At 51.7% G+C, this 27568-nt stretch overlaps 1 protein-coding gene across 2 annotated transcripts in view; it reads right to left on the bottom strand.

Moving 5' to 3' along the window:
• Positions 1–27568, bottom strand: part of LOC147123923 (FYN-binding protein 1-like) — a 372564-nt gene that overhangs the window by 178360 nt on the left and 166636 nt on the right. For both annotated transcript variants that reach the window (XM_085966712.1, XM_085966740.1), the window contains exon 2: positions 12447–13578. In XM_085966712.1, coding sequence (XP_085822838.1) covers positions 12447–13578 — 1132 coding nt within the window. The remainder of the gene's footprint in view (positions 1–12446; positions 13579–27568) is intronic.

Genomic DNA, 27568 nt, shown 5'->3' with positions numbered 1-27568 from the left:
CCCATTTAATCTCCTCCCACAGCCCATGTACACTCTCCCCTATCGTGGACTCTACCCACCCATTTAATCTCCTCCCATAGCCCATGTACACTCTCCCCTATCATGGACCCTACCCACCCATTTAATCTCCTCCCACAGCCCATGTACACTCTCCCCTATCATGGACCCTACCCACCCATTTACTCTCCTCCCACAGCCCATGTACACTCTCCCCTATCATGGACTCTACCCACCCACTTACTCTCCTCCCACAGCCCATGTACACTCTCCCCTATCACGGACTCTACCCGCCCATTTAATCTCCTCCCACAGCCCATGTACACTCTACCCTATCATGGACTCTACCCACCCATTTAATCTCCTCCCACAGCCCATGTACACTCTCCCCTATCATGGACTCTACCCACCCATTTAATCTCCTCCCACAGCCCAAGTACACTCTCCACTACCATGGACTCTACCCACTCATTTAATCTCCTCCCACAACCCATGTACACTCTCCCCTATCACGGACTCTACCCACCCATTTAATCTCCTCCCACAGCCCATGTACACTCTCCCCTATCATGGACTCCACCCACCCATTTAATCTCCTCCCACAGCCCATGTACACTCTCCCCTATCATGGGCTCTACCCACCCATTTAATCTCCTCCCACAGCCCATGTACACTCTCCCCTATCATGGACTCTATCCACCCATTTAATCTCCTCCCACAGCCCATGTACACTCTACACTATCATGGACTCCACTCACCCATTAAATCTTCCGTGGGAAAGTTCTATGTAAACAGCCACTGATCCCCAAAAATAATCCAGCAAGACTGCAGAATATTTGCTCGATGCTCACATCCCCGTTACTCGACCTCGGCCTTAAACCTTGCTTCTCCCCCATTCATCATCAAATAGAAAATGATTTTCTCTGCTTTCTTCAATCCCCTGTCCCGAAAGCATTAACTTGTAGTGATGTAATGTCCCAATGGGCACCACCCGAACTGGGTGGGATAGCATTGGGAAAATGCAGGAAAATTGAGTGGCAAGGCCCACCATTGCGTTCCTACCCCCGCCCAACTCCACCCTGCCTTTTGCCCCATCACTGCTCGCCACAGGTAAATGACACTGGTCACCTGGCCGATTTCGCCACCTTCTGCCACCGATCCCCCCGGCCCCAGTCACCACCCTGGGGTGGTGGCTGAAGGAGTGTGGGACCCCTTTAGGAAGGAGAATAGCCAGGAGACGACCCCCTTTCCCTCTACTTAGGTTCCAACCACTCACTGGATGAAGGTCTTGGCCCAAGATGAAGCCTAAACAAATAATTCTAAGCTATTGTTCAAGGCAGGCGCACCCTCTTTGAATAGTCCAGTCCCCTCCAACCCCCCCAGTTGCTGATGCGGTGATTTCACTGAAGCATTTCTCCCCCCACCCCCCAACCCCTCCTGCAGTGGCCAGTTCCCTCTCAGTGGGAAGGTCCCACTGAGAACTCGCCCATCGTAACTAATGACACCCAACCCAGGAACATGGGTCGGGATCGCAGAGATATTGGGGCAATGGGTGAAAGCCCCACTCCGCCCCCGACCCCACCCCGACCCTGCCCCGACCCCGCTCCGACCCGACCCCGCCCCAACCCCGACCCTCCTGGGACAGGTTGAGGGAAATCGAGGCCTCTGGGTCTGGGGGTGGCCCTTGATGAATGGGCCAGGGTAGCAGAGGGGAGAATTTAGCCAGAACCCCCCCCGCCCCCCCAACAGAGACAGTCATCGAAACATAGAAGATAGGAACAGGATTTGGCCATTCGGCCCCTCGAGCCTGCTCCGCCATTCAATGAGATCATGGTTGATCATCCAAATTCAGTACCCTGTCCCTGCCTTCTCCCCATATCCCTTGATCCCTTTAGCCTTAAGAAATATATCTAACTCCTTCTTGAATATATTTAATGAATTGGCCTCTACTGCCTTCTGTGGTAGAGAATTCCACAGGTTCACCACTCTCTGGGTGAAGAAATTCCTCCTCATCTCTGTCCTAAATGGCTTACCCCTTATCCTTAGACTGTGACCCCTGGTTCTGGACTCCCCGGCCATCGGGAACATCCTTCCTGCATCTAGTCTGTCTAGTCCTGTTAGAATTTTATAAGTTTCAATGAGATCCCCTCTCATTCTTCTAAACTCCAGCGAGCATAAACCCAATCGACCCAATCTCTCCTCATACGTCATTCCTGCCATCCCAGGTATCAGTCTGGCGAATCTTCACTGAACACTGGCGAGCAAAATAAAGGAAAATCCTAAGATGTTTTATAAGTATATTAAGGGTAAGAGGATAACTAGGGAAAAAATAGGGCCCATTAGGGACAAAAGTGGCAATCTGTGTGTGGAGCCGGAAGATGTAGGAGAGGTTCTAAATGAATTTTTTGCATCTGTTTTCACTATGGAGGGGGACGATGTAGACATAGAAATAGGGCGGGGGGACTGTGATATGCTCGAACACATTAACATCGAGAAGGAGGAGGTACTGGCGGTTTTAGCAGGCCTAAAAATGGATAAATCCCCAGGCCCGGACGAAATGTATCCCAGGCTGCTGTGTGAGGCAAAGGAAGAGATTGCGGGGGCTCTAACACACATATTCAGAACCTCTCTGGCCACAGGGGATGTGCCAGAGGACTGGAGAACCGCTAATGTAGTTCCATTATTCAAGAAGGGGAGTAGGGAAAAACCGGGGAACTACAGGCCAGTGAGCCTAACATCAGTGGTGGGAAAATTATTGGAAAAAACTCTGAGGGACAAAATCAGTCTCCACTTGGAGAGGCAAGGATTAATCAGGGATAGTCAACATGGCTTTGTCAAGGGAAGATCATGTCTGACTAATTTGATTGAATTTTTTGAGGGGGTGACTAGGTGTGTGGATGAGGGCAACGCAGTGGATGTGGTATACATGGATTTCAGTAAGGCCTTCGATAAAGTCCCGCACAGGAGACTGGTCAAGAAGGTAAGAGCCCATGGAATCCAGGGTGCCTTGGCACGTTGGATAAAAAACTGGCTTAGTGGCAGATGGCAGAGGGTGATGGTCGAAGGTTGTTTTTGTGACTGGAAGCCTGTGGCCAGTGGGGTACCACAGGGATCGGTGCTGGGTCCCTTGCTGTTTGTGGTCTATATTAATGACTTGGATATGAATGTAAAAGGTATGATCAGTAAGTTCGCGGATGATACAAAAATTGGTAGGGTGGTAAATAGCGAGGAGGGTAGCCTCAGTCTGCAGGACGATATCGATGGGTTGGTCAGATGGGCGGAACAGTGGCAAATGGAATATAACCCGGAAAAGTGCGAGGTGATGCACTTTGGGGGGACTAACAAGGCAAGGGAATACACAATGAATGGTAAGACCCTAGGCAAGACGGAGGGTCAGAGGGATCTGGGTGTGCAAGTACACAGATCCCTGAAGGCGGCGGAACAGGTGGATAAGGTGGTAAAAAAGGCATATGGGATACTTGCCTTCATTAGCCGAGGCATAGAATATAAGAGCAAGGAGGTTATGATGGAGCTGTATAAAACACTGGTTAGGCCACAGCTGGAATACTGTGTGCAGTTCTGGTCGCCACACTCCTTTCCCGCCCCCCCCCCTTTCCTTTTGTTTCTCTCTCACACCTGGCAGCTATCTTTTGCCCTGCCAGTACACTTTACACCTTATCCCAGCCTATTACTATCTCGTCTAGCTTCTAATCTCTTTTACTTCTTTTGTTTCTTTTATTCTTTTGTCCGATCGCAGCCCTGCCTCCGATCTAGTTTCTTTTCTTTCCAGTTTTGAAGAAGGGTCCAACCCGAAACGTCAACTCAAATTTCTCTCCACGGATGTTGCCTGACCTGCTGAGTTTTTCCAGCATTTTCTGTTGTTATTTCGGATTTCCAACATCTGCAGTATTTTGCTATCGTACAGGAAGGATGTGATAGCTTTGGAGAGGGTGCAGAGGACATTCACCAGGATGCTACCAGGGCTGGAATGCTTCAGCTATGAAGAGAGACTGGGCAGATTGGGTTTGTTTTCCTTGGAGCAGAGGAGGCTGAGGGGGGACATGATTGAGGTGTACAAAATTATGAGGGGCATAGATAGGATGGATACTAAGGAGCTTTTTCCCTTAGTAGAAGGGTCAATAACTAGGGGGCATAGATTCAAGGTAAAGGGCGGGAGGTTTAGAGGGGATTTGAGAAAGAACTTTTTCACCCAGAGGGTGGTTGGAGTCTGGAACTCACTGCCCGAAAGGGTTGTGGAGGCTGGAACCCTCACAACATTCAAGAAGCATTTGGATGAGCACTTGAAATGCCATAGCATACAAGGCTACGAACCAAATGCTGGAATATGGGATTAGATTAGACAGGGCGTGATGGCCGGCGTGGACACGATGGGCCGAAGGGCCTCTATCCGTGCTGTATAACTCTATGACTCTATGACTCTATGACTCTATGAACTCCCTCCATGGCAAGAACATCCTTCCTCAGATAAGGTGACCAAAACTGCACACAATACTCAAGATGTGGTCTCACCAAGGCCCTGTACAACTGCAGCAAGACATCCTTGTTCCTGTACTCAAACCCTCTCGCTACGAAGGCCAACATACCATTTGCCTTCTTAATCGCCTGCTGCACCTGCATGCTTACCTTCAGCGGCTGGTGCACAAGGACACCCAGGTCTCGTTGCACTTCCCCTTCTCCCAATCTATTGCCATTCAGATAATAATCTGCCTTCCTGTTCTTGACACCAAAGTGGATAACCTCGCATTTATCCACGTTATATTGCATCTGCCATGCTTCTGCCCAATCACCCAACCTGTCCAAATCATACTGGAGTTTCTCTGCATCCTCCTCACCGCACACACGCCCACCCAGCTTTGTGTCATCTACAAACTTGGAGATATTACGTCTAGTTCCCTCGTCTAGATCATTAATATATATTGTGAATAGCTGGGGTCCAAGGACCGATCCCTGCGGTACCCCACTAGTCACTGCCTGCCACTCGGAAAAAGACCCATTTATTCCAACTCTTTGCTTCCTGTCTGCCAACCAGTTCTCTATCCAAGTCAATACCTTGCCCCCAATCCCATGTGCTTTAACTTTACACGCTAATCTCTTATGCGGGACCTTATCGAAAGCCTTCTGAAAGTCCAAATACACCACATCCACTGGTTCTCCCTTATCTATTTTACCAGTTACATCCTCAAAAAATTCCAGTCATTCTCAGGAGGCAAATTTAACAGGGAGAGAACAAAGTCCCGCAGGGCCTGGAAGTCTCAAATCAAACTAGAAGTTGCTGGAAACTCTCAGCGGGTCAGACAGCCTCTGTGTTTCAAAGGATGTTGTCTAAAGATGCTCATGGAGCCTTGCAGGAAGAACGGATGATGGATTGCAGCTGAGCGATCGCTCTGCCCATTTCATGGCTGCCTGCGGGCAGCTGGTGAGAGTGTTTTCTTCCTGTTTGCAGCCTGCTTCCCTCTGCCTCCGTTAGCAAAGCGGAATGTGCATGAGAGAGAGAAAGAGAGAGAGAACACAGGAGATAACCGCACCCAATCCTCAAAGGACTTTGCCCTTCCCCCACCTCCACCAACCCACCAATTGCCCAACCAAGCAACACAATACGCCCCGTGCAAGCTCAACACTTTGTCTCTTCAAGGCCTGCCCTGAGTATAAGGAGTGCTGATGTCATCCGCTTCATGAGGTTGCTATGCAATTGGCTGAGTTACCCCAAGGTGACTCAGATTGGTGTTGGTCAGGCGTGGTATAGTAAGGGACACCCCTCCCTCTTTCACATTGAAAATACAACACAGAAAGAGGCCATTTGGTCCCTCCAGTCCGTGTTGGTGTTCATCCTCCACTCAAGCAGTGGTTCTAATCGCCAAGTGGCTGCCAGTCCCCTCTGCCCAAGCTCAGTTTTATTGTACTGTAGAACTTAACTGCTGCTCTGGTTAACTTTTTATAAGTAGAGAGGAGGCTAAATAAATGTAAACTGTTACCCAGTAAAGCTCCTCTTAGCGTTCTGACTTCAAACTCCTTCGATCCCACCCTGAAAATAGCTCTTTACAAAGCAGTCTGTTCCCCTGGCCATGGCTCAGTGGGTAGCACGCTCACCTCCAGAAACAGAAGGTTGTCTGGTTCAACTCCCACTCCAGAAACTCAAGCACAGAATCCAGGCTGACACTCCCAGTGCTGCACTGCCAGAGGTGCCGTCTTTCAGATGAGGTGTTAAATTTGAGGCCCCCGTCTGCCCGCTCAGTTAGATGCAACAGATCCCAGGCACTATTTCAAAGAAGAGCAGGGGAGTTTGTCCTGGGCCAATATTTATCCCTCAATCAGCATCACCAAAAACAGATGATCTGGCCATTATCACATTGCTGTTTGTGGGAGCTTGCTGTGCGCAATGTTGCTTTGAGAAATCTTGTTTACTAATGAAGAAAAGTAATAGCTGCACAAACACGCACGAGGCTCCGTCAGAACATTGCTTCAGGGTGACATAGCAATCCCATCATCCCTTCCACCTGTGAATAACACCTTAAACTTATCTGATGAGTGTGAGCTAATCGAAGTGTTGAAAGGATTCGATAAGATAGATATGGAGAAACTATTTCCTCTGGTGGGGGAATCAAGACCAAGGGGCTTAATCTGAAAATTAGAGCCGGGCTTTTCAGGGGTGAAATCAGGAAGCACTTTTTCACACAAAGGGTGGTGGAAATCTGGAACTCTCTCCCCTCAAATAGGCTGTGGATGCTGGAGGTCAATTGGAGCTTACAAGACTGAGATCGATAGGCTCATAGAATGGTCACAGCACAGAAGGAGGCCATTCAGCCTGTCGAGCCCGTGCCGGCTCGCTGCAAGAGCACTTCAGCTAGTCCCACTCCCCCGCCCTTTCCCTGTAGCCCTGCAAATTATTTTCCTTCAGGTACTTATCCAATTCCCCTTTGAAAGCCACGATTGAGTCTGCCTCCACCACCCTCTCAGGCAGAGCATTCCAGATCCTAAACACTCGCTGTGTTAAAAAGTTTTTCCTCATGTCGCCTTAGGTTCTTTTGCCAATCACCTTAAATCTGTGTCCTCTGGTTCTCGACCCTTCCGCCAATGGGAACAGTTTCTCTCTACTCTGTCCAGACCCCTTATGATTTTGAACACCTCTATCAAATCTCCTCTCAACCTTCTCTGCTCTAAGGAGAACAACCCCAGCTTCTCCAGTCTTTCCACGTAACTGGAGTCCCTCATTCCTGGAACCATTCTTGTAAATTTTTCCTGCACCCTCTGTAAGGCCTTCACATCCTTCCTAAAGTGCGGTGCCCAGAATTGGACACAATACTGCAGTTGAGGCCGAACCAGTGTTTTATAAAGGTTCATCATAACTTCCTTGCTTTTGTATGTTGGCTTTCATAGCGAGAGGATTCGAGTACAGGAGCAAGGATGTCTTGCTGCAGTTGTACAGGGCCTTGGTGAGACCACACCTTGAGTATTGTGTGCAGTTTTGGTCACCTTATCTGAGGAAGGATGTACTTGCCATGGAGAGAGTGCAGCGAAGATTCACCAGACTGATACCTGGGATGGCAGGAATGACGTATGAGGAGAGATTGGGTTGATTAGGCTTATATTCGCTAGAGTTTAGAAGAATGAGAGGGGGTCTCATTGAAGCTTATAAAATTCTAACAGGACTAGACAGACTAAATGCAGGAAGGATGTTCCCGATGGCGGGGGAGTCCAGAACCAGGGGTCACAGTCTAAGGATAAAGGGTAAGCCATTTAGGACTGAGATGAGGAGGAATTTCTTCACCCAAAGAGTGGTGAACCTGTGGAATTCTCTACCACAGAAGGCAGTTGAGGCCAAGTCATTAAATATATTCAAGAAGGAGTTAGATATAATTCTTAAGGCTAAAGGGATCAAGGGATATTGGGAAAAAGCAGGGACAGTGTACTGAATGTGGATGATCAGCCATGATCGCATTGAATGGCGGAGCAGGCTCGAGGGGCCGAATGGCCTACTCCTGCTCCTATCTTCTATGTTTCTATGTTTCTATGTACTCTATGCCTCTATTTATGAAGCCCAGGATCCGTATGGTTTTTTAACTGCTTTCTCAACCTGCCCTGCCACTTTCAACGATTTGTGCACATATATCCCAGGTCTCTCTGTTCATGCAACCCCTTTAGGATTGTACTCTTTAATTTGTATTTCCTCTCTTCATTCTTTCTACCAAAATGTATCACTTTGCACTTTTCTGCATTAAATTTCATCTGCCACGTGTCCGCCCATTCCACCAGCCTCTTGAAGTCTATCACTTTCCTCCTCACTGTTCACTATACTTCCAAGTTTTGTATCATCTGCAAATTTTGAAATTGTGCCCTGTACACCCAAGTCCAAGTCATTAATAGATTTTTGTTGGGTAAGGGTATCAAGGGATATGGAGCAAAGATGGGAAAATGGAGTTAAGATACAGATCAGCCATGATCTCATTGAATGGCGGAGCAGGCTGAAAGGGCTGAATGGCCTCCTCCTGTTCCTAATGTTCCTATGTTCCCCCCTTTCAACAACAACTACTTGCCTTTATAAAGCAGCCATAAAATAGCGAAACATCTCAAACAGAGGAGAAGCAGCCCCCAGCCAAGCGGAGAGGAGTTAGAGCAGGTGACCATACAGGTTGTTTTTCAGGAGGGTTGTGAAGGAGGGGAGAGACAGAGAGCTAGATCCTGGGCTCGGACCAAGACGGGAGTGAGTGCTGGGGGGGGGGGGTGGGGAGGGGAGGGTGGGGAGGAGGGATGCAAAGGAGGTCCGAGACACGAGAGTAGAAGGCGTGCTGTAGGGCTGAAGGAGGTTGAAAGGGGCGCGATAGAGGGATTGGTAAATAAGGAGCAGGATGTTGTATTTGATAGACCAGGAGATGGGAAGGACAGAGTGCTGGGGAGAGAAACAGTGCGGGATTGGATGAGGTTTGGACAGGCTGTCATCTATGGTGTAACTTGGGAAGTCACGAGGTGCAATTTGGAGTGGTCGAGCGGGGAGGTGAGGAAGGTGTGGATGAGGGTTTGAGTGGCAGTGGGAGTGAGGTCCCCGATAGCACACCACCCTTGAGCAGTGACACAAGGTGCAAGCAGATGCTCAGCTCCTTTTGCAAACTTCCTCTTCGCCTCCACACACGATCGAGCCCGGCAGAAGGAGCAGCGAGACCCGACTGGGGCGGGTGGAGGCACAACAAAAGGAAATGGCGAGCGTGAGCGGGCGCTGCCGCCTCATCCCATCACCGCCAATCTTTACTCATTTCAGTCTTTATTTAATGAAAACGGGGATTGAAGAAAAGATTGTCAGTCTTTGCTCTGTGCTGACGGAGCTAATCTCAGTTAGGGCAGAGTTGCAGTTAGAATCATAGAATGATACAGTGCAGAAGGAGGCCATTCAGCCCAATGTGCCTGTGCCAGCTCTTTGAAAGAGCTCTCCAATTAGTCCCACTCCCTGCTCTTTCCCCACAGCCCTGCAATTTGTATTTATCCAATTCCCTTTTGAAAGTTACTACTGAATCTGCTTCCACCGCGCATTCAGGCAGCGCGTTCCAGATCACAACAACTCGCTGTGTAAAAAGAAATCTCCTCATGTCGCCTCTGGTTCTTTTGCCAATCACCTTAAATCTGTGCCCTCTGATTATCGACCCTTCAGCCATTGGAAACAGTTTCTCTTTATTTACTCTATCTAAACGCTTCATGATTTTGAACACCTCTATCAAATCTCCTCTTAGCCTTCTCTGCTCCAAGGAGAACAACCCCAGCTTCTCCAGTCTCTCCACGTAACTGAAGTCCCTTATCCCTGGAACCATTCTGGTCAATCTCTTCTGCACCCTCTCCGAGGCCTTGTTAGAGAATTTGGAAATAGAAGTCCAGCCAGGGTTTCATCTGCTCAATTAATAATTTTAAATCTTGAGAGCGATCGATTTCTGCTCGACAAGGGTATAAAAGGATATGGAGCCAAAGCGGGTAAATGGAGTTAAGATACAGATCAGCTGCAGGCTCGAGGGGCTGAATGACCACCTCCAGTTCCTATGGTCCTGGTGGCTGCCCATTTTCTCCCCTCCTATCCTGAAGCTGCTGCCCTCTGCTGGTCGCAGGAGGTACATTGGGCAGGTGGCCATTTTTGGTTTACACAGCGAGTAATGGCGGGGCTACTCGACAATGGAAGGCATCACATTTTTATTTTGTCCTCATCCCTCGCCCAGACATGGGGCACTTTCCAGCGAAGCGGGTCAGTGGGAAGCAGAGGCCCTGGCTGGTTCTCCCCCTCAGGGTGCTGCGAGACAGATTTCGGCAATGTGCTCCCCACTTGCTATTCACTCCTTCTGCCCTCTCCCCCTCCCCCAACAGCCGACACCGAATCTCCACATGCACTCAGAAGAAAATCCTCCAGTTAAAACAAAGAGCTTATGGGGGAAGGAAAGCTGCGGTGAATTTTCTTGGTAACTAGACGATTGACACCGATAGATCGCGACGTGGAAAAGCAAGAGTCTGTTCAAGGTGGCGGAGCGGTGGTACAGTTTGTCTGCTGCATGCTGGTGGACTGCAAAGACACCACTTCTGGCTTCCCCCCGTTACACACACGTGTGCACCCAAATCACCATTGGTTACACGTACACCCGTGGACACAATGGGCGGAATGCTCAACTTTGGCCACTAAAGAAAGAAGACTTGCATCTCTACAGCGCTTTTCACAACCTCAGGACTTCCCAAAGCACTTTACAGCCAATGAAGTACTTTTTGAAGTGTAGTCCCTGTTGTAATGTAGGAAACGCAGCAGCCAGTTTGCGCACAGCAAGATCCCACAAACAGCAATGTGATAATGACCAGATCATCTGTTTTTAGTGATGTTGGTTGAGGGATAAATATTGGCCCCAGGACACCGGGGAGAACTCCCCCTGCTCTTCTTCAAAATAGTGCCATGGGATCTTTTACATTCACCTGAGAGAGCAGATGGGGCCTCGCTTTAATGTCGCATCTGAAAGACGGCACCGCCGACAGCGCAGCGCTCGCTCAGCACTGCAAGTGTCAGCCTAGATTATGTGCCCAAGAGTCTGGAGTGGGACTTGAACCCATGACCTTTCTGACTCTGAGATGAGAGAGAGTGCTACACACTGAGCCACGGCTGACACTGATTATACACCCCACCCAATGAAGTCAACGGGCCTCTGATCTGCTAATGCCCAGTTTACCCCGCCACCCCCCCACCCCACTAAAGCTGAAAGTTCCGCACAGCGAGTTCCCAATCTCGGTCCTGTCCCTCAGAGTTCAAGCTTTGAGCAGAGCTCACAACCAGGGAAAGGAAAGTGGGGAAGGGAAAGAACCATCGAGTCATTAATTTTGCCCCTTTCCTGCTGGTCATCCTCATGCACCAGCTCATCGCCTGATTCACGAGCGACACTGGCGCTGGTCAGGGGAACCGTCAGTGGCTTGGGGGCCAAGGGTTAGGGACAAGAAAATAAGGAGCAACTGAACAGAGAAGCAACACACCATGAGACCTGAGCTAACAACTATCTACCAGCTCGTACATTCAGTAAGACCCCAGCCCTTCTTTCAGCCCCTCCCTATCTTTGTAACCTCCTCCTGCCCTGCAACCCTCTAAGATCTCTGCGCTCCTCCAGTTCTGGCCTCGTGCCTATTTTAATCGCTCCACCATTGGTGGCCGTGCCTTCAGCTGCCTGGGCCCTAAGCTCTGGAATTCTTTCCTTAAACCTCTCCGCCTCTCTACCCTCCTTTAAGACGCTCCTTAAAACCTACCTCTTTGACCAAGTTTTTGGTCGCCTGTCCTAATATCTCCTTATGTGGCTCGGTGTCAAATTTTGTTTGATAATCGCTCCTGTGAAGTGCCTTGGGACGCTTTACTGTGTTAAAGGCGCTGTATAAATGCAAGTTGTTGTTGTTGAGTGCTGTTAGCTACATCGAAGGTTTAATAAAAGTTCTGCATTGTGTCACTACAAACTCTAACGTAATAGTCCCCAGTGGAATTAGATAACAGACGCCAATTTTAAATGTTTCCCACATTACATGGTGTGGAGATGCCGGTGTTGGACTGGGGTGGACAAATGTAAGAAATCACACAACACCGGGTTATAGTCCAACAGCTTTATTTGAAATCACAAGCTTTCGGAGCGCTGCTCCTTCGTCAGGTGAGCACTTCACCTGACGAAGGAGCAGCGCTCCGAAAGCTTGTAGTTTCAAATAAAGCTGTTGGACTATAACCTGGTGTTGTGTGATTTCTTACAATTTTCCCATATTACAGTACAACAATAACAACACTTCAAAAGTACTTCATTGGATGTAAATCGCTTTAGGATTTCTGACGCGTGAAAGGCGCTATAGAAATGCAAGTCTCTCTCTTTTGTTTTTAACCCCACCTTTTCCCAGGACACATGTAAGATTTATCAATACAGTGTGAATGATATGAAAAGAAACGGGTAATGTACCTGGGGGAGTCGGGAGCTGCTTCTCCTGGGGCTGCTGGAACTGGTCCAAGTTGATCGTCGGGGGTCTGTTGGGTTTCTGGGGCGGGGGCCCCAAGTTCCATAGAGCAGGCAATTTTTTAAGTTTGGGGGCGTTTGGATCCTTCTCCTCCTGCTCATGCACTGGGCTCTGCGTCTTGTGCAGGAACTGGTTCTGTGGTTTCAGGAACTTGCTGGGGCCGGCGGGCAAAGGGGAGGCCTCCTCCTGCTTGGGTTTTGGAGGGAAGCTCTTCAGGGCGCCGGGCCTCAAGACCTCGGCCTTGCTCTCGTTCGGCGTCCACGTCTTGTCCTCGCCGCTGTGACTGGGAAACCTCCCTCGCTCGCCCACGGGCTTGAGGGGCTTCAAGGCAAAGAGCCCACTCCCTTTCCCGCTCCCGCTGTCCTCTTTTCCGACGTCCTCTGCGTTTTCTTTCTGCAAGCTCGTGGGCTCGTTCCAAGCCTTCAGCCCAGCAGCTGGCTTGGGGAATACGGGCTTCACGGGCCTGTCTTCGCTCGCGTTGACTGAATGGGTATTCAGCGGCTTCGGAAATTGGGATTTGGGGAAAGCCGGCTTGACTTCGTGGGAATTTACGGGATTCAACTGTTTGGAAAATGGAGAGGGTTTCGGGAAGCCTGGCCGGACTTCATTCTCTTTGTGCGAATCTCCCGAGTCCACCGCGGGCCTCAGCCCAAACTGAGGCTTTGTAAAAGGAGCCCTCTCCTCTCTCTCGTCTCTCTGAGCATTGAAGGTGTTCAGGGAGGGTTTACTCCCCAAATTGGTCTTCGGAAATGGAGGCTTGGAATCCTTGGCTTCCTTCTGGAATCCCTCAAACTGAGCTTTGACAGCTGACGGTTTGGGAAAGGTAGGCTTGACCAGGGTCGGGTTGGTGGCTCCCTGATTGGGTTTCTCAATAAAAGATCCCGTCGCCCTGTGCAATGGGAACTTGGGAGCTGTGGAGCTTTCGAACCCAGCGGCCTTGCTGGCCACCGAAGACACGTTCCCTTGGAGCGAAGAGTGAGGGGTGAACTTGACAGGCCGGGAGCCGAGGGCCGATGTCTCCTCCACGGGCTTGCTGCCAAACCTCGCCATCAGAGCCTTCACATCCGACTTGCCATCCTACGAAACCCCAAAACAAAAGCAGAGGAAGGAAAAAAAAAAATGAGAAGAGAGGTTTGTGCGAGAGAAAAGGCGAGGTTTTCTTGGTAACACCAAAGAGGTTATCTAATTGGCCCATCGCGACAGCGTGACATTTTCAGTTTCCTGTCATACTCGCAACAGGCCAACAAAAGTCTTCCTTTGTTGTGGTCTGGACAAGCTTTGCAACAACAAATGCAACAGCGCCGTGTGCGTGCGTTAGCTTGACTTGCATGCATTGGCCACAAGTGCTAGATAGGGGCATTTCCTTCTGTCTCAACATCATGTTGCAAGATCATTACAGGAACCTGCAACCAAACTGAAATTATGGGGTGTCGCACCACTCCAGCGCAGAGAGAGGCTCCACAGTTTGAGCGTGAGCTCCGGCTCTCTCCATTTAAGGGCACATCCGGCTATGTTTTCGCAGGTGGTGCGGCAGAGATGTTGCCTGCTCCACTAGGGACAGGGATCCAACTGACCCCAAGCTCATCTCACTCAGCGCACGTCCCATCAGGCGGAGCTGGATGCTAAACCAGGTTCCAGATGCGTGTTATCTCAGCGCACCATTGGCCCCCAGAACCCCAAGCTGCAGATGTGTCCCAGATGACTCGCCTCTGACCCTGAAGGTTGTGGGTCCAAGTCCTGTTCCGGGGACTTGAGCACAAAATCTAGGCTGACACTCCCAGTGCAGTGCTGAGGGAGTGCTGCACTGTCGGAGGTGCCGCCTTTCGCCCTGTCTGCTCTCTCGGGTGGATGTAAAAGATCCCATGACACTATTTTGAAGATGAACAGGGAAATTCTCCCCGGTGTCCTGGCCAATATTTATTCCTCAACCAGTATCATTTAAAAAACAGATTATCTGGTCATTATCACATTGCTGTTTGTGGGATCTTGCTGTGCGCAAATTGGCTGCCGCGTTTCCTACATTACAACAGTGACTACACGTCATAAAGTACTTCATTGGCTGTAAAGCGCTTTGGGACGTTCGGTGGTCATGAAAGGCGCTATATAAATGCAGTCTTTCTTTTTCAGAAACTTAACTGGACCAGCCACATAAATACTGTGGCTGAAAGAGCAGGTCAGAGGCTGGGTATTCTGCAGCGAGTGACTCACCTCCTGACTCCCCAAGGCCTTTCCACCATCTACAAGGCACAAGTCAGGAGTGTGATGGAATACTCTCCACTTGACTGGATGAGTGCAGCTCCAACAACACTCAAGAAGCTCGACACCATCCAGGACAAAGCAGCCCGCTTGATTGGCACCCCATCCACCACCTTAAACATTCACTCCCTCCACCACCGGCGCACCGTGGCTGCAGTGTGTACCATCTACAAGATGCACTGCAGCAACTCGCCAAGGCTTCTTCGGCAGCACCTCCCAAACTCAAGACCTCTTCCACCTAGAAGGACAAGGGCAGCAGGCGCATGGGAACACCACCACCTCCAAGTCCCCTCCAAGTCCCACAACATCAGCTCCACTAGTGCTTTATTGAAACGCACGTTCGGTGCTAGAGTTGGAGCTCTGAGTGAGTTGACAGGCTCAGGGTCTGGGGTGAGGGGGAATGGAGGGGTTGCCAACCCTCCAGGATTGTCCTGGAGTTTGCCGGGAAAGAAAAGGCTGTTTGACTGACAGCGAAGAATCAGCCAATCGGGTAATGAAGAGCCTGTTCACTTCCCGATTGGCTGGGAAGGTGGGGTGCCGCAAGGATGGAGGTGTCGGGCGACCAATGGGGGCAGGATAGGGGCGGGGCTGTTGGAGGGCGGAGGTCATGTGATGAAATCTCCAGGAATACGCCCAGTGAGAGTTGGGAACCCCAGGCCACTGATGAGTGCGCCCTGTGTGAACTTAGTCCGGGTCTGTCACCTGTTGACTGCCAGCCTCACAGATTAGGGTGAATCATTCTTAAGGGACAGGAAATTATTGTTGAGGAGACAGGGGAAGGAGGGGGCGTTACAAATCAGGTGCCTCTGTTTGCCGTATCTTAAACACGTCCTTTATACATGTGTCGACACTTCGTGTGTGAGTTGAGGAGTGGCTCAGTGGGTCATTGTGCTGCCTGGCGTTCTACACAACCATAGATACAGAGGATCGCTGAACCAATCCACAACTGTGCTGAACCAGCTGGGGCAGGAGTGTGGGCTCCACAACTGAACTTCAACACTAAGGTCGAAGGACACCAGAACTATCAGCTCTTGATTCTAACCCACTGAATCCTGCTGGAAAGTACAGGCAGGTGGGGCTGTGCTGCCTCCCATCTCGTTAAATAGCCCTCCGCATTCACCGTCCAGCCACTCCCATGAACAATGGCCATTGGGGTGATGTACCATGGAACTCCACCCCCCACCCTCCCCGTGCCGAATATCAGGGAACTCCTCCCGCGTATCAGGTATTAGCCTCCTCCCCCAGTACCACCCAAACACGCAACCTCTACCACCTCGAAGGACAAGGGCAGCAGGCGCATGGGAACACCACCACCTCCAAGTTCCCCTCCAAGTCCCACACCATCCTGATTTGGAAATATATCGGCCGTTCCTTCATTGTCGTCGGGTCAAAATCCTGGAACTCCCTCCCTAACAGCACTGTGGGAGCACCTTCACCACACGGACTGCAGCGGTTCAAGAAGACGGCTCACCACCACCTTCTCGAGGGCAACTCGGGATGGGCAATAAATGCTGGCCTTGCCAGCGATGCCCGCATCCCGAGAATGAACATGAAAAGAAACAGCTTAAGGTGAGGAGGAGGAAAGAGGTAAACCGGAGAAGTGAAATGAGGGGAGACATAATTGAGGTGTATAAAATTATGAGGGGCCTAGATAGAGTGGATAGGAAGGGTCTATTTCCCTTCGCAGAGAGATCAATAACCAGGGGGCATAGATTTAAAGTAATTGAAGGATTAGAGGGGAGTTGAGGAGAACTTTTTTCACCCAGAGGGTGGTGGGGGTCTGGAACTCACTTGCTGAAAGGGTGGTAGAGGCAGAAACCCTCATCACATTAAAAAAGTGCTTGGATATTCACTTGAAGTGCGGTAACCTACAGGGCTATGGAAGAAGAGCTGAATAGTGGGATTAGGCTGGAGAGCTCTTTGTCAGCCGGCATGGACACGATGGGTCGAAATGGCCTCCTTCCGTGCTGTAACTTTCTATGATTCTATGATGTGTGGCAGCCAGTGAGTCCCAAGGCCATTGCAATTCCACCAGTGGGAGAGGCCAGTGTCCTGATCCGAAATGACATGTGATCGGGCCAGTTTCTCCCTGACATTGAACCATTGCAAAATTGCGATATCACCGGAAGCTCCCTGCAATTGTTAATTAAACGTTGAATGTCCACATCCGTCAGCATCAGAACAGGAAGTCAGCTGAATAAATCTTTGACAGCAGGTCAAGTTCCTACGGTTTGTGCGCCCGCGCTCAGCCTGTTGCGGCAGCGGGTCTCACCCCGTGAAGGACTTTTACACCCAATAATTGGGAAACCGGGCAGTCTATGCCAGAGAGCTGCTCTGCTTGATGGTCCTCCCCGCCCTTAGCTCACCCCATCCAATGTCCCCAGGCACAAGAAGAGGACAAGTTTCCCCCGGGGCAGAGAAAGGGGCTGTAGGGCTGGGGAATGATTGGGAATCTTTGGAGTTCAGCAAGGACAGGGACTGATGGGACGGTGCGGGATAGGACAGGGGCTGATGGGACAGTGCTGGATAGGACAGGGGCTGATGGGATGGTGCGGGATAGGACAGGGACTGATGGGACGGTGCTGGATAGGACAGGGGCTGATTGGACGGTGCTGGATAGGACAGGGGCTGATGGGACGGTGCAGGATAGGACAGGGGCTGATGGGACGGTGCAGGCTAGGACGGGGGCTGATGGGACGGTGCGGGATAGGACAGGGACTGATGGAACGGTGCGCGATAGGACAGGGGCTGATGGGACAGTGCAGGATAGGACAGGGACTGATGGAACGGTGCGTGATAGGACAGGGGCTGATGGGACGATGCGGGATAGGACAGGGACTGATGGAACGGTGCGTGATAGGACAGGAGCTGATGGGACGGTGCGGGATAGGACAGGGACTGATGGAACGGTGCGCGATAGGACGGGGGCTGATGGGACGGTGCGGGACAGGACTGGGGCTGATGGAACGGTGTGTGACAGGACAGGAGGTGATGGGACGGCGCAGGATAGGACAGGGACTGATGGAACGGTGCGCGATAGGACGGGGGCTGATGGGACGGTGCGGGACAGGACCGGGGCTGATGGAATGGTGTGTGACAGGACAGGAGCTGATGGGACGGTGCGGGATAGGACAGGGACTGATGGAACGGTGCGCGATAGGACGGGGGCTGATGGGACGGTGCGGGACAGGACCGGGGCTGATGGGACGGTGTGTGACAGGACAGGAGCTGATGGGACGGTGCAGGGTAGGACAGGGACTGATGGAACGGTGTGCGATAGGACGGGGGCTGATGGGACGGTGCGGGACAGGACCGGGGCTGATGGGACGGTGCGGGACAGGACCGGGGCTGATGGGACAGTGCGTGATAGGACAAGGGCTGATGGGACGGTGCGCGATAGGACAAGGGCTGATGGGACAGTGCTGGATAGGACAGGGGCTAATGGGACGGTGCGTGATAGGACAGGAGCTGATGGGACAGTGCTGGATAGGGCGGGGCTGATGGGACGGTGCGGGATAGGACGGGACTGATGGGACGGTGCGTGATAGGACAGCGGCTGATGGGACGGTGTGGGATAGGACAGGGGCTGATGGGACGGTGTGGGATAGGACGGGGCTGATGGGACGGTGCGTGATAGGACGGGGCTGATGGAATGGTGTGGGATAGGACAGGGGCTGATGGGACAGTGCGGGATAGGACAGGGGCTGATGGGACGGTGTGGGATAGGACGGGGCTGATGGGACGGTGCGTGATAGGACAGGGACTGATGGGACGGTGTGGGATAGGACAGGGGCTGATGGGACAGTGCGGGATAGGACGGGGCTGATGGGACGGTGCGTGATAGGACAGCGGCTGATGGGACGGTGCTAAATAGGTCAGGGGCTGATGGGACGGTGCTGGATAGGTCAGGGGCTGATGGGATGGTGCGGGATAGGACAGGGGCTGATGGGATGGTGCTAAATAGGACAGGGGCTGATGGGACAGTGCTGGATAGGGTGGGGGCTGATGGGATGGTGCGCGATAGGGTGGGGCAGATGGGATGGTGCGGGATAGGACATGGCAGATCCCACCCGGGTCGTGTGTACATCAAGTGAGGACAATATTAGGCTTGGTGATGAGGCTTCACATGGTGAAAACGCTTACCACTGCCCAGATCCACACATGTAGAATGGCCAACTGGACAGTAGGGCCTTAGTGTAGCTGGTACCTGCGGGGCTGTACCCCAACATTGAGCAGTGATCCCGGGAGAGGAGGGAAGCCTTGTACCCCAACACTGAGCAGTGATCCCGGGAGAGGGGAGTCCTGTACCCCAACACTGAGCAGTGATCCCAGGAGAGGAGGGGAGTCCTGTACCCCAACACTGAGCAGTGATCCCGGGAGAGGAGGGGAGTCCTGTACCCCAACACTGAGCAGTGATCCCAGGAGAGGAGGGGAGTCCTGTACCCCAACACTGAGCAGGAATCCCGGGAGAGGGGAGTCCAGTACCCCAACACTGAGCAGTGATCCCGGGAGGGGAGGGGAGTCCCGTACCCCAACACTGAGCAGTGATCCCAGGAGAGGAGGGGAGTCCTGTACCCCAACACTGAGCAGGAATCCCGGGAGAGGAGGGGAGTCCTGTATCCCAACACTGAGTAGTGATCCCGGGAGAGGCGGGGAGTCCTGTACCCCAACACTGAGCAGGGATCTGGGGAGAGGGGAGTCCTGTACCCCAACACTGAGCAGTGATCCTGGGAGAGGGGAGTCCTGTACCCCAACACTGAACAGTGATCCCGGGAGAGGAGGGGAGTCCTGTACCCCAACACTGAGCCGTGATCCCGGGAGAGGAGGGGAGTCCTGCACCCCAACTCTGAACAGTGATCCTGGGAGAGGAGGGGAGTCCTGTACCCCAACACTGAGCAGTGATCCCGGGAGAGGAGGGGAGTCCTGTACCCCAACACTGAGCAGTGATCCCGGGAGAGGAGGGGAGTCCTGTACCCCAACACTGAGCAGTGATCCCGGTAGAGGGGAGTCCTGTACCCCAACACTGAGCAGTGATCCCGGGAGAGGAGGGGAGCCCTGTACCCCAACACTGAGCAGTGATCCCGGGAGAGGAGGGGAGCCCTGTACCCCAACACTGAGCAGTGATCCCGGGAGAGGAGGGGAGTGCTGTACCCCAACATTGAGCAGTGATCCCGGGAGAGGGGGGAGTCCTGTACCCCAACACTGAGCAGTGATCCTGGAAGAGGAGGGGAGTCCTGTACCCCAACACTGAGCAGTGATACTGGGAGAGGAGGGGAGTCCTGTACCCCAACACTGAGCAGTGATCCCGGGAGAGGAGGGGAGTCCTGTACCCCAACACTGAGCAGGGATCCCGGGAGAGGGGAGTCCTGTACCCCAACACTGAGCAGTGATCCCGGGAGAGGAGGGGAGTCCTGCACCCCAACACTGAGCAGTGATCCCGGGAGAGGGGAGTCCTGTACCCCAACACTGAGCAGTGATCCCGGGAGAGTGGGGAGTCCTGTACCCCAACACTGAGCAGTGATCCCGGGAGAGGAGGGGGATTTAAAGAGAGAGAGGTAAAAAATCTCGCCTTTTTCCTGAGAATATAAAAATTTAAGCTGAGCCTGGTTCCATTTCAACCTCCCGTGGTGAGGATGGTTCAGGGGGTGAGCAATCCCCACACCCCCCCCCCCCACCCAAACCATTGGGATGTGACCGCTGACCTACGCTACACTGAAGAGCCATGCCTGATGCCGCCCTTTCAGGTACCCGAGAGAGAAGAGAGAAGATTTACCTCCACAGTAAGATTGTAGACAAGTTCAGCCACTGACGGAGGTCTGCAAGGTCGGGCCCGTCAATAAAGGGCGCTTGTGGGACCTGCCGGTTCGGAGACTGTTAACTCGCCGAGCACTCACAGCCTGAAAGCTGCCCAGCGTCGCCACTGAGAGAGTGAAAGAGAGTGAGTCTCTCAGCCCAGCCCAGCCCAGCTCAGCCCAGGCAGTGAGGAAGCAGTTAAGAGGAACAGTCACAGGGGAAGCCCAGTGACCAAGTTGAAAAAAAAACCTCACCACAGCTTCACTTAAAGAGGGAATGGGGGCTGGGCAACTGGGAATGGAGCGATAAAAAACAGGCAAACAGATTTAATTTTAGCCCTCACTTTATACAACTCCAAGGTCGAGTTCATTATCGGAATCATCGAAAAGTTAATACTGAACAAAAGACACTGAGCCTGTTAAACACAGAACCCCAGCAACCCTCTGTTTAAAGGGAAGTGTCTGCTTAAGCGGTTGAGTAACTTGTTTTCATTTGGAATAAAGAAAGACCTACATTCCTATAGCATCTTTCACTACCTCAGAACGGCCCAAAGTGTTTTACAACCAATCCCTTAGCATTGCGAGCTGACCACCCCTCTCTCTCCCCTCCCCCCGACATTGTGCCATTGGAGTCATGGTACCAAACCTTGGCCTTTAATTCCACTTCTCCCCCTTTCACCAGAGGTCGGCTGGTCACCCTCGCGCTACCCATTCCTGGCCTTACCTGGTCCTGGGCTGACCCAATCCTGGCCCTACCTGGTCCTTGGCTGACCCGATCCTGGCCCTACCCGGTCCTGGGCTGACCCGATCCTGGCCCTGCCTGGTCCTGGGCTGACCCGATCCTGGCCCTACCCAGTCCTGGGCTGACCCGATCCTGGCCTTACCTGGTCCTGGGCTGACCCGATCCTGGCCCTACCCGGTCTTGGGCTGACCCGATCCTGGCCCTACCCGGTCCTGGGCTGACCCGATCCTGGCCCTGCCCGGTCCTGGGCTGACCCGATCCTGGTCCTGGGCTGACCCGATCCTGGCCCTACCTGGTCCTGGGCTGACCCGATCCTGGTCCTGGGCTGACCCGATCCTGGCCCTACCTGGTCCTGGGCTGACCCGATCCTGGCCTTCCCTGATCCTGGGCTGACCTGATTCTGGCCCTACTTGGTCCTGGACTGACCTGATCCTGGCCCTACCCGGTCCTGGCCTTACCTGGTCTTAGGCTGACCCGATCCTGGCCCTAACCGGTCCTGGCCCTACCTGGTCCTGAACTGACCTGATCCTGGCCCTACCTGGTCCTGGGCTGACCTGATCCTGGCCCAACTTGGTCCTGGACTGACCTGATCCTGGCCCTACCCGGTCCTGGACTGACCTGATCCTGGCTGTACCTGGCCCTGTGCTCACCGGTCCTGCTGCCTTTCCTTAACGAGTGAGCCTATGTTCTTGCTCCAGCTGCACAGGCTCATGGGCATAAGTCGGGCAGTCTAGGGTGGGACGCACTTTGGGGGCTGCACTGCCCCTCCCCCACCCCAATCCGCCACAGCCACTTGCAGGATTCCTCTTTGTTATGTATAATCACATGGTTTGTCACGTGGTTTGTGTAGTGTATGTGCTTTAAGTCAGAACTACTTTTTACAGCTCCTGTATACTGTAGTACCGGCAGTGACCACACCGGTATATAAGCTGTGCGCATGCCTCTGTACCCCAGTCTAGAGATTACCCTCCTCCAGTAAAGACCTGTTATTTGTTTATGTACAGCATCCATGTAATTATTTATCCACTGAACCACGGATCTAACAGTGGCGACGAGTGTCGATGCGAATCTACCTGCAACATAAAACAGAAAAAAAAAAATAGTCGAGTCCAGGAACACGGGCGTCGACTGTGAGCAACCGCCCAGCAGTCAGGCAGAGATCCAACTTCGCTGGGGAGGCTGTGGAGAGCCGGGCTTGGTTCCCCAGCCACAACGAGCAGTAAGAGACCGACGACAGGTCCAGATCAGACCCTTCCCGAGCAGCGGCGGCTGGAGCCGACCGACGGCAGAGAGAGAGCCGAGCAGCGTCGACGGGGTAAGAAAGAGGGTGAAGAGCGCAGGGCGCAGCCGGGGGTTGATCACCGAGCGGCGTAGAGGAAAAATACTGCAAACTGGAGAGAGAGAGGGTACGAAACAGCCGGGTTCTAGACTGAGCAGCGTCGACAATATCAAGAGAGGAACGCGCAGAGCACAGCCAGGGATCACGGGCTGATCAGGGTCCACGGGGCAAAGCAAGGGGAGACGCCATTGAGCTGCGGAGAAGCAGGGAGAGCGCGGGAGGCGCCATTGAGCCGCGGAGAAGAAGGAAGAGCGCGGGAGACGCCATTTTGCGAAGCCGCAGCGGAGAAGACGGGCGAGCGCGGGAAGGAAGGAAAGCGCGGGAGACGCCATTTTGTGCCAGCAGAGGAGAAGGGGAGGCGCGGGAGGCGCCATTGGTGATAGTTAACGCACAACCAAGGATGCCGAAGAGTGGCAGTATCTCTACGTTCGACAATGACGTCGAAGATTGGGCGACATATGTGGAATGTATTGAGGTGTACTGCAGGGCGAATGAAGTGCCAGATGCTAATAAAGCACTGGTTCTGTTAAATTCCATGGGTGCAAAAACTTATGGGTTACTGCGAAATCTAATAACCCCAGAGAAGCCGGTAAACAAGAATTTTGAAAGCATAGTAGAAATCCTACAGGACCACTTAAACCCCACACCGCTGCTGATAGCAGAACGATTTAAGTTCCATAAAAGGAACCAACACAAAGACGAAAGCAATGCTGAGTACCTAACGGAACTGCGCAAGCTATCGAAATACTGCAAGTTTGGAGCGGGACTAGCAGACACATTAAGGGACAAGTTTGTGTGTGGGCTACAAAGTGAAGGAACCCAGAAACGGCTTCTGTCAGAAAAGGACCTTACGCTGGACAAAGCTTTCAGTATGGCAGTATCACACGAAGCAGCCGCAAGGGGCGCTGCAGAGATACAACGGAGACCGCAAGAATATGGCACCAACGAAATGACCTATGGAACAGGGAAGTGCTATCGCTGCGGCAGAACAACACATGACCAGAAAGATTGTTGGTTCAGGGACCAAGTGTGCAGACAGTGTGGGAAAGCAGGACACATAGCAAGAGTCTGCAGGTCTGGGAAGAAAACCAACAGTAAGGAATCTCCACAGGAGAAGTACAAAAAGGTACACCAGGTGATGGACAGTGGTTCAGACAAACAGAAAAGTGACACAGACTCCGGAAGCAAGGAGCTGGGTTGTCTGAAACTACATAATGTAACCGAAATGGAGGATCACCAGACTATCTGGGTTACACTCAAGATAGACGGAGTCCAAGTGGAAATGGAATTGGACACAGGGTCAGCTCTAACAGTCATAAATCATACCCTTGAAAGCTACAGAGATTGTCTTGAAGATGTATACGGGGCAAAAAGTCTACCCCAAAGGGAAAATAAGGGTGAAAGTGACATATAAAGGTCAGGAAATACCTAAAATGGATATATATGTATTGCCAAATGGAGGTCCACCACTGCTAGGACATGAATGGTCCACTGCTAGGAAGATACATTTAGATTGGCATTCCATACAGGCACTGAAGGTGGAGGCCAAAAAGGATGACGACGTCACACCTGGACGACTGTCAAAAATGCTAACTGAAGCAAAAGAAGTGTTCCAGGAGGGACTAGGAACACTAAAAGGAATAACAGCAACAATTAAAATAGAGGATAATGCAAGCCCAAAGTTTCTGAAGGCCAGACCAGTGCCTTATGCGATCAGACCAGCGGGTGAAGCAGAGCTGGAAGGGATGGAACGTTCAGGAGTGCTGTCCAGAGTGGACTGGAGCGAGTGGACTACACCCATCGTTCCTGTAATGAAGAGGTCGTTGAGTAATACGCCTGGGGAACCAAAGAAGGTCCGCATCTGTGGGGATTTTAAGGTGACAGTGAACCCAGTCCTTCACACGGTGCAGTATCCGCTTCCACGAATTGAGGATATTTTCGCCTCGCTGTCTGGTGGTAAACGCTTCACCAAAATTGATCTAGCCCAGGCGTACTTGCAAATGGAGGTAGAAGAAGCTTCGAAACATTACCTTACGATCAACACCCATAAAGGTCTCTATCAATACAACCGGCTGGTGTTTGGAGTAGCCTCGGCTCCGGCTATCTGGCAAAGGGCGATGGATCAGGTCCTGCAAGGGATTCCAGGGACCCAGTGTTATTTGGACGACATCTTGGTCACGGGCGAAAATGACGGTGATCACCTCGCTAACTTGGAGAAGGTGCTCGCCAGATTAAAGGAATATGGGCTACGAGCTAATCGCCACAAGTGCGAGTTTTTCCAGAAACAGATCTCGTATTGCGGCCACGTCATCGATGAAGAGGGGTTACATAAGTCCCCTGACAAGATTGAGGTGGTAGTCAAGGCTCCAGCACTGGAAAATGTGTCACAACTGAGGTCGTTCCTCGGGCTGGTAAACTATTACCACAAGTTCTTACCAAATTTGTCTATGGTATTACACCCGCTGAACACCCTACTGCAAACAGGGGTACCATGGAAGTGGGATGACGAACGTAGACGAGCTTTCCAGAAGTGTAAAGAATTGATCACATCAAAAGAGGTGTTGGCCCATTTCAACCCAGCACTACCAATTCGTTTGGCATGTGATGCATCACCCTACGGCATTGGAGCGGTGCTGTCGCACAAATTCCCAGACGGGTTGGAGAGGCCAGTAGCCTTTGCGTCTCGGTCACTAACCTCAGCCGAGCGCAACTACGCCCAGATTGACAGGGAGGCCCTCAGCCTAGTATGGGGAGTGAAAAAATTCAACCACTATCTGCATGGACAGAAGTTCACCTTGCTGACTGACCACCAACCACTTGTCTCCATCTTTAGTCCTAAGAAGGGCGTGCCAGTAATGACTGCACAGCGGTTACAAAGATGGTCCCTGTTTCTAGGGGCGAATCAATATGAAATAGAATATAAAGGCACGAGACAGCATGGGAACGCTGATGGGCTATCGTGCCTGCCACTGCCTACAGTGGAGGAAGCACCAGCAGTGGACCCTATCGAGATATTTTATTCGGCGATAATTGAACGATTGCCAGTAACAAACGCGGATATAGAAAAGGAGACCCGCAATGATCCGACGCTGTCACGGGTATATGAATTGACGGTGAGGGGATGACCAACACATGGCGACTCACTGTTGCCAGCATTCTCATCCAGAAGAGAACAGCTGTCAGTATGCCAGGGGACAGTGATGTGTGGATCCAGAGTGGTGATTCCACCCAAGTTAAGGGAGAGAGTGCTAAATGAGCTACATGAAGGTCATCTGGGGGGATTGAAAATGAAAAGCCTAGCTAGGGCTTATGTGTGGTGGCCGGGAATCGATCAACAAATCGAAGACCTAACTAAGAGCTGCTTAGGATGCCAGAAGGTCCAAAATGCACCACCACATGCCCCTCTACACCCATGGGAGTGGCCCTCCTCTCCATGGCAACGGGTGCACATTGATTTCGCTGGTCCATTCATGGATTCAATGTTCTTAATAGCAGTGGATGCTCATTCAAAGTGGCCTGAGGTGATAAAGATGTCTTCAACCACTACAGAGAAAACGATTGCATTCCTACGGACCATATTTGCCAGAAACGGTTTGCCAGAGCAGATCTGCTCCGATAATGGACCACAGTTTGTGTCCGACGAGTTCCAAAAATTCATGAAAAGGAATGGGGTAAGGCATTACACATCCGCCCCGTATCATCCAGCCACCAATGGATTGGCTGAGAGGTTCGTGCAAACCTTTAAGAAGGCGATAAAGGCCATGTGCGACGAGGAAATTCCACTACAGCATAAGATGGACAATTTCTTATTAGCCTACCGAAACGCGACACATGCAGTTACCAACCAGACCCCGGCCATGATGTTCTTTAACCGAAGGTTGAGATCTCGTCTGGACTTGCTCAGACCAAATGTGCGAAGAAATGTTGAGGACAAACAATTCCAGCACATCAACCTGAAGCCGACAAGGAGCTTCAATGTAGGGCAACCAGTCTTGGCCCGGGACTATCGAACAGAGAAGTGGCAACCCGGAACGATATGTACAAGACAGGGGCCATTAATGTACACAGTGGATGTCGGGGAGAACATTGTGAGACGCCACGTCGATCAGATCTTAGCATCACAGGAATGCGTCAACCCCATGTCTCGAGTACCTGGGGATGAACTCGACATACCGGTAGCATCTACTTCAGACCCAGTAGCAGTGGAACCCGATGAACTACCCGATGAAAGGGGGTCAGAATCGCCTCTGCACCAAGAACAAGAACCTCCGGAAAGGCGCTATCCCGAAAGGGTCAGGAAGCCGCCCCAAAGACTGAATCTATAAATGGACTTTTGTTACTGAATGTACATGTAAAAATGTAATTGTTGTTTGAATATTAAGGGGGTATTATTAATCTAAAAAGGGAGGAATTGTAGTGTATGTGCTTTAAGTCAGAACTACTTTTTACAGCTCCTGTATACTGTAGTACCGGCAGTGACCACACCGGTATATAAGCTGTGCACATGCCTCTGTACCCCAGTCTAGAGATTACCCTCCTCCAGTAAAGACCTGTTATTTGTTTATGTACAGCACCCGTGTAATTATTTATCCACTGAACCACAGATCTAACAGTTTGGTATGAGCATGCTCAGTTCCCTCTGGCCGAGTAAAGCCAGCACATGGACCAGCAACTCATCCTGCCTCTGTCCATCATTTCTTCTCCCCACATATATTACATTTTAGTGATGAGGATGGGATCCCAAAGCCACTTTTAGGGATCATGGAAGGACACAGTGTTCAACCTTCGAGTGGACAAGTGAAGGTGAATTTGTGACACCTAAACTGAATTTTTGCGATGTTTTACTGTTAATGCTGATACAGAATTGCCTGTGCTTCGCCTTCGCCTGTATGTATACACAGCAACAGCGGCGTTGATTCTCACAGGTACACAGGTAGC

This window comes from Somniosus microcephalus, chromosome 1 (genome assembly GCF_052327205.1).
Source record: "Somniosus microcephalus isolate GS21.2 chromosome 1, FLI_Smic_1.0, whole genome shotgun sequence".
In the NCBI taxonomy this organism is placed as follows: Eukaryota; Metazoa; Chordata; class Chondrichthyes; order Squaliformes; family Somniosidae; genus Somniosus; species Somniosus microcephalus.
Note: the sequence above shows the minus strand (reverse complement) of the source record. Positions and strands in the feature narration are given on the sequence as shown.